This window comes from Cuculus canorus, chromosome 4 (assembly GCF_017976375.1).
Source record: "Cuculus canorus isolate bCucCan1 chromosome 4, bCucCan1.pri, whole genome shotgun sequence".
Taxonomy (NCBI): Eukaryota; Metazoa; Chordata; class Aves; order Cuculiformes; family Cuculidae; genus Cuculus; species Cuculus canorus.
The window spans coordinates 11,733,692-11,741,478 of NC_071404.1; the positions used below are offsets into that span (position 1 = coordinate 11,733,692).

General features: G+C 47.5%; 1 protein-coding gene across 1 annotated transcript; it reads left to right on the top strand.

Annotated features, from left to right (window-relative positions):
• Window positions 1-2,449: 2,449 nt before the first annotated feature.
• Window positions 2,450-6,644, top strand: ADRA2C (adrenoceptor alpha 2C). The gene has a single exon (XM_009564641.2). The coding sequence runs from the start codon at window positions 2,580-2,582 to the stop codon at window positions 3,909-3,911; it is 1,332 nt and encodes a 443-aa protein (XP_009562936.2). The 5' UTR covers window positions 2,450-2,579; the 3' UTR covers window positions 3,912-6,644.
• Window positions 6,645-7,787: the final 1,143 nt, after the last annotated feature.

Sequence of the window (7,787 nt, forward strand, 5' to 3'; positions counted from 1 at the left end):
ATCATACATTCTAGCTTTCTGCCTAATACCAGTCACATCAAAGGTTAAGACTTTAAATTCTTGCACCTTGTCCTCTTAGTTCATAGATACATTATAAAACTTCCAAATATGAAGAACTGACCACAAATATTAGGAAGCTGCTTCAGTGGTTATTTAGCATTCATGTTAAATATGTGCTATTTGTTTCCTGTTGAACTTCACTAACCTCAACCTCCACTCATTTAATTTTCCTGTGGCTTTGCATGTTCTTTTAAATAGACTTCTTATCAAATTGCTTGTCTATCTAGGAGGACTTGAAGAGACTTCAGGTTTCTATTACGCTTTGTTCTATATTGCTCACTTAGGTTGTTTAGGTGAATATTGCTTCTGCATTTCAATCCTATTAGACTTTGTTTCCTGACAAAATGTAGTTTCAACATTATGTCCTTTCTCTTTTAGATGCAGTCACAACATGTTTGCTAAGTAGTTTTCAAAAGAAAAAAAAACCTTCAGAGTAAATCGCTTACAAACTGGATTAATTAGATCGTAATCTCTAGAGGAATTTTTCTTCCCATCAGAGCTAAGCATATTCACTGCCAGCCCTTCATAATACAGTCTATGTACCTACGCAACAGGCAGAGTACAGAGAAGTTAGTGCTGGTTGCACCAAAGAGGTAACTAGAATCAGAGAATCCCTTATCGGTCCCTAAAGCTCCAGGCCATTCTATTTCAACTTGCAGACCATTACAATATCAAGTATTTTATTATTTTATGTTACACGGTGAAAGAAATGTTCTTTTAGGTATATGTGCCTTCACTACTCACAGTTCTGTGTTATAAAAAATATGATCCTGGTAACAGTAAGCAGAATATGTCTACCACCTGTGACCATCCCAAGACCCAGGGACACTGCGTTTCTGGGTCCAGATGGGGACCAGGGCAGGAGGCACAAACCAGCTGCTCAGACCAGGAACGCACATAGGTGAAACATCAGATCCCTCTTTCTAGAAGTCAGCAGGATGATGATAAAGGAGCCAGCAGTGTGCCCAGGTGGCCAAGAAGGCCAATGACATCTCGGCTTGTAGCAGAAACAGTGTGACCAACAGGTCCAGGGAGGTGATTCTGCCCCTGTACTGGGCACTGGTGAGACTGCACCTCGAATCCTGTGTTCAGTTCTGGGCCCCTCACCACAAGAAGGATGTTGAGGCTCTGCAGAGAGTCCAGAGAAGAGCAACGAAGCTGGTGAGGGGGCTGGAGAACAAGTGTTATGAGGAGCAGCTGAGAGAGCTGGGGTTGTTTAGCCTGGAGAAGAGGAGGCTGAGGGGAGACCTTATTGCTCTCTACAACTACCTGAAAGGAGGTTGTGGAGAGGAGGGAACTGGGCTCTTCTCCCAAGTGACAGGGGACAGGACAAGGGAGACTGACCTCAAGCTGCACCAGGGGTGGTTCAGGCTGGACATCAGGAAAAAATTTTTCATGGAAACGGTCATTGGGCACTGGCAGGGGCTGCCCAGGGAGATGGTGGAGTCACTGTCCCTGGAGTTGTTTAAGGGACGGGTGGATGACGTGCTGACGGTTATGTTTTAGGGAGTGTTAGGAATGGTTGGACTCGATGATCCAGTGGGTCCTTTCCAACCTAGTGATTCTATGATTCTATGATCTAGTGGGAGGTGTCCCTGCCCATGGCGGGGGAGGGGGGGGGGGGAGGGGGGGAAGGAGAGGTGTTGGAACTGGATGGTCTTTAAGGTCCCTTCGAACCCAAACCACTCTGTGATTCTCTGGTGATCCTACGACACCCCTTCACGCACGAATGCGAGTAAAGCGTGCTTCACTAAGGAATCGATCTCAGCCCGTCCCCGTTGGCTACAAGGACGCTCCTCACATCACGACTAAGAGTCTCCCCGCTCCCCCCCGGCAGCGCTCGCTCTGGGGCAGCCGCCGGCTTCATCCCGGCCAGCGCCCCCCGAGCCCCGCTCCGCCCGTCCCGGGACCAGCCGAGGCGCCACCGCCCCTGACGCGCGGGCAACACCGCCCCCTGGCGGAAACGGGCAGCGGCGCAGGTGGCGACCGTCCCGCCGCCGCCGAGCCTCGCGGCGCCCCTCGAGGCGTCCCCGCTGCGAGCCGCGCCGCGGCCGGGGGCAGCGCCCGCCCCTCCCCAGAGCCGGCAGCGCTCGGCGGCGGGGAGGAGGCAGCGTCCCCGCCGAGGGGAGAACCGGGGCGTTCCTCCGCCCGGCGAGGAGGGCGCGGCGGCTGCACCTGTCGGCGCTGAGCATGCGCGGTGGGGCGCGCGATGCAAGAGTAGGGACGGAGCCGCCGGGCAGCCGCGACTTCGCCGGGAGCCGCTCGCCGCTCCTCATGGGCTCGGACGCCGCGAGGACCCGGGTCCCGCTGAGCGCTGCCGCGGGCCGGGCGGCGCCTGCTCCTCCGCGGGCTGCCTGGGGCCGGGCATGACCGCGCGCCGCGCCCCGCCGCCCCCTCGCCGCGCCGGGGCGGGCCCTGCCCGGAGCGGCCGCGGCTCCGCGATGAGGGCGGCGGGGCGGCGGGGCGGCCGGGGGCTGCGCGGGGCTCTCTGAGGGCGCCGGCGCCCCGCGCACCCCAACATGGATCTGCTGATGCTGGTCAACGCCAGCCCGGGCTCCCTCAACGAGTCCCTGGCGCTGCCCCCGTCCTCGCCGGCCCTCCTGCAGCCGCCCTCGCCCTACTCCCCGGCGGCCGTGGCCAGCCTGGCCGCCCTGGTGGGTTTCCTCATCGTCTTCACCATCGTGGGCAACGTGCTGGTGGTGATCGCGGTGCTCACCAGCCGGGCTCTGAGAGCCCCCCAGAACCTCTTCCTGGTGTCGCTGGCCAGCGCGGACATCCTGGTGGCTACTCTGGTCATGCCTTTCTCCTTAGCCAACGAGCTTATGAATTACTGGTACTTCGGCAAGGCTTGGTGTAACATTTACCTGGCGCTGGACGTGCTCTTCTGCACCTCCTCCATCGTGCACCTGTGTGCCATCAGCCTGGACAGGTACTGGTCAGTCACACAGGCGGTGGAGTACAACCTCAAACGGACCCCGCGGCGGATCAAGGCCATCATCCTCACTGTCTGGCTCATTTCAGCTGTCATCTCCTTCCCACCGTTGATCTCCATGTACCGGGACCCTGAAGGAGATGTCTTTCCCCAGTGCAAGCTCAATGATGAGACGTGGTACATCCTTTCTTCTTGCATTGGCTCTTTCTTTGCTCCCTGCCTCATCATGGTGTTGGTCTATATCCGCATCTACCGTGTGGCCAAGCTAAGGACCAGGACCCTCTCTGAGAAGCGTACAATGCCAGAGGGGTCCTCACAGACTGAAAATGGCTTGAGCCGCCCTGCTGGGGGCTGCACGTCCCTCAGGATGCAGCTGGGAGAGAATGGACATTACTCAGGGCACCACTGGCGCAAAGCCTCTGAGCTGGAGGACATTGAGCTGGAGGAGAGCAGCACTTCAGAAAGCAGACGGAGGCGGAGCCGGGAGGAGCATCCCCGCAAGAGCAGCAAGAGCCGGTCCTTCTCCTACTCATATTCCTCCAAGCACTCTTCTAGTAGTCGTCTGTCCCGCGCTAGCAATCGCTCCATGCAGTTCTTCTCATATCGCCGTCGCCGGAAGCGTAGCAGCATCTGCCGTAAGAAAGTCGCCCAGGCCCGGGAGAAACGTTTCACTTTTGTGCTGGCTGTGGTCATGGGAGTCTTTGTAGTTTGCTGGTTCCCTTTCTTCTTCAGCTACAGCCTCTATGGTATTTGCCGGGAGGCATGTGAGGTCCCTGAGACTCTCTTCAAGTTCTTTTTCTGGATTGGGTATTGCAATAGCTCCCTCAACCCAGTCATCTATACCATCTTCAACCAGGACTTCCGCAGGTCCTTTAAACACATTCTATTTAAGAAGAAGAAGAAGAGCTTCCGGCACTGAGCTGGAGGAATAGATTTGCCTTTAGCAAGAGTGGAGTTGAAAGAGAAGGGGAACGTTCTATGCTGAAAAAGAAAGGAAGGAAGAGAACATGGGGTTTGGGGTTGGAGAGAAGCAAGAGGGGTTATCTCCTTGGTGGAGCAGTGATGGTGTGGGGTACAGGGACAGTGTCAGGGAGGCATAGGGCATTCACCATGGTACAGAATGGTGACATGGTGCTGGAGAAGTGGTACTGGAGTGTGGATGAGTAAACTGGGAGGGGAGTGATCACCTGGAACCCTGATGGAGAACATGTAGTGTCCACAGAGGAAAGTAGGGGAAGAAACTGAGTTTGGGAGTTCTGGAATTTTGTGGGAAGACAAACAGAGACATCAAAAGGAAGGATTAAGTGGCAATGATAGTGGCGATTTAAGTATTTATAAATAGAGGAGCTGGAGCCTGTGATAGGCTCTTCCCAGTAAGAAATTGGCTTTTACTGTTTGTGTGGAGAAAGAAAGTGCAAAGTACCAGGCACTGACAGTCATTTGAGTTATGAAAGGATTTAAATGTTTGCCAAAAAAGCCCTAAAGAACAATCCAAACTCTTTTCTAAATAAACCTTTGTACTGTTAAAACCTTCTGAATGATGATTTTACACAGGGCTTAAGTCAAACGGAAAATGTGGGGGTTTCTTTTACTTTGGAGGGGTCTTTTTTCATATAGAGCTGAATGGGAAACATCTTTCCTATTTTCCCATAATTTTAAATTTGTCAGTGCGGGAAGCCTGGCAGTCTTGCATGTTTTCATGAAATATGAAAAGGAGCACATGCACCCCGTGAAATTATTTCTCCCTGTTGGATTACCAGGAGGTAAATTCCTGCTCCATTGCTTTCAGATCAGTAGCCTAAGCACCTCTCTGTCCTGGAGTGAAAAAAGAAAGAAATCATTTTGGTAAAAATGTTTTGACCTATATTTTCTGAGTTAAAAAAGTCAAATTTCCAGCCAGCTCAACTTACATGTGCCCTAAGGAACTTTCCCCCCGTCTTTTTAGGTCCCTCTTAAAAGGCTTATCTCAGGGGCTGGATGCATGCTGCTCTCATTCTGAGACAGGCAGTTGGAGGCAGTCTGCTATGCAGAATTTCAGAGGGAGAGCAATCATCACACCACCAAGGTCTTTAAATCCTTCATATTTACATTCTTAGAGCAATTAAATCCTTTATTTTTTTAATGAGAAGCATATATAGCAGATTGTCAGTGCTGTATGTGAACAAATCTCAAAAGAAGGTGCAGCTGTTCCAAACCTTTAATGTTATTGTTGCTTTCTTTCCCTTTTCCTGTCTGCATTTCTAGTTTATGATTTCAAAGAATTTTGTTGGGGGGAGGAGAGGGAAGAGAGGAGAAGAATTTGAATTAGTTATTAAAGCAAACCCTATTTCCCATGGGTTTATAAAATGTCATAAACTGTGATGAAGAGCATGAGAAACAAGGACTGGTGTCTGTACACTCACCACTGAATACATACCAAGTGTAAACTCAGCTGAGCATTTACATCCCTTCTCCAGCTGTGCTGCTGCGAGGTGTGTATTCTGTTTGCGGGGTAAATACCACTCCATTTTATGCTCCTTCCATAGGCAGCAGTATTTGGCATCTGCCTCAAAAGAACCTTTGCAAGTAAACAGCTCTTTGAAAAATAGAATGAAATCTAAGCTTGTGCTGCAGGCTTCTTGAAACAGCTTTGAATCTATACCTGAGAATCATTAGATATCCCCTTTACTAGTCCTGTTCTGTGTGAAAGGTGCCCGTACCCTCTCTTCTCTTGAAATTTCTGTGGATTAAGAAGAAATGATAGAGCAGTCCCTTCGTTTCCTCGGTTCTTCATAATAAGCATTTGGTTCACATAACCCTGGAAGAAGGAGGTTGTTGGTGGCTAAGATTCTGATGTTAATTCAAAAGAAAATTTAACTTCAGGGTCGACTTATAGGATTTCTGCCAAAATAAGGATTATATGATTGCACCAAATGCATTAGAAGTTTGTTTGATTTCACTAAAGCAGCAACTGAGACATTTTCAAAGTCATAAGTCCGTAACTTATTGGATCCTTTCTTGAAGTAAGGCTTGGAGTGGTGAAAACATTTGAGCTTTGTTTAAACATTTGCACTTAAAGAAGGGATATTAAGACTTATTTTCAGGAATATTCCTTTATGAATAACAGTGATTTGGTACAAGTACATGTCTGAAACAAATAAATAGGAAAAAAAAATAGCACCCAAGAGGAGGAAATTACAAGCCATTTTCTCTTTAGCAAAATGGAGAATTGTTTTAAAAGTTAGTTACATCAAGAAGAGCTGAAACAAGATTATATTGTTTGTAGGTAATGATGTAGCTAAAAATTTCATGTTTGATTAATCTGAAGAAACTATATAATTGCCAGAGCAACCAAAGCAACACATGGTACATAGCTACTACCTCTGAGCTACTGGGTGGCTTCATTGGAGATACCCATTTCTACCAAGATGAAGGTCTGCTTTTGTCAGGTAGTCTCATTGAGAGTGGTTTCCCAGTCTGCAGACACACAGCAGTTTTCATTCTTGCGCTGCTTTTGAAATGAGATTTGTTGCCTATAAACAATCCTTTCACTTCGTTTTTCCTTGTAGAATTCAAGGAGGCTATGGAAGTGAAATTTAATTGACATTCAGATTTTAGTGAAGGTTAAGTATGTATGGAATGACTGATGTGCCTTAAACGTAATTTCTTTGCTATAAAAAACATAAAGGAAATAATGCTTCTATTTTTGTTTTGCATTTCCAAATGTCTAAAAGGGATTGATGCAGATACTGAACATCTATGTGCAGCAGCGTACTTAAACCCAGAGAACTTTCTGTGCTTTTAATTTTTCTCATCACAGTTACTCATCTGATTCAATGCCTCCAGAGGATCTTATTTCTTCTGAGCTAGATAAAAAGTAATAGTCATCAATAAAGTTGTGCAGTATACACCGTTTTTAGTGCATTTCCCTCTAAATTAGTAAATACAGAGGATTTCTATAAAAATTGTTTCTAATTTTAACTACTGAATATGCTTCAAGGAAGTAAAATGGAGCTGATATGTTTTTTTAATTACAGTGTTCTCTTATTCCTTGTAATAGCTGAAGACTGGAATTTGTTTGTAACATATTGTGTGGTGTTAACTTTTCATAAAAAGTTGTCAGCTCTGCTACTCTCACTGTGGTTGTGCTTCCACTGTAAGTTGGCTAATACCATGTACAGAAAAAAAACAGTCAATGCAGCTTTTGCTTAAGAGAAACGGCGAAGATATTTTATGATCACATCTGATGAACTGGTTGAAGCAGTCACTCTTTTCTGTCGCGGAAGAGTGAAATGTTTCTATGAAGCTGTATTGATTTTTAACAAGCACCTGATCTTTAACTGTTCATTTGCTCATGTCACCATGAAGAAAATTTTCTCTCTCTACAATGATAAGTTAATGTGTTATTTTCAAAACCAGTTTTCTGAACAGTACCCCCTTTGGTTCGTTATTGAAATACTGAACAGTACAACTTAGCTAGGATGAAGCTTAGTGCTGCTGTCCTTCAGCCCTCTTCTGTGGGTGTTCTGCATGAGTGAGAACCACAGAATCAGCCTCTTGCAGGCTTGGGGCAGATGGAAAGGGCTTTATGTATAGGAGATTGGACAGGATTACAGCTTTAAATCATTGTCTAATGTAACAATCAGGCCCTCCTTCTGTGCAGTCTCTTTTCAGAAGAGTCATGTTGCTTGAAGAACACTGTCAGTTTCTGAGAATTAGACCTGAGATGAAAGACTGTGTCTCTTGCAGCTTTGCCTGGATTGAGTTGTATTGCCCTTTGTGAATAAGCCCAGAAAACTTCAGCAGAATTTACCTG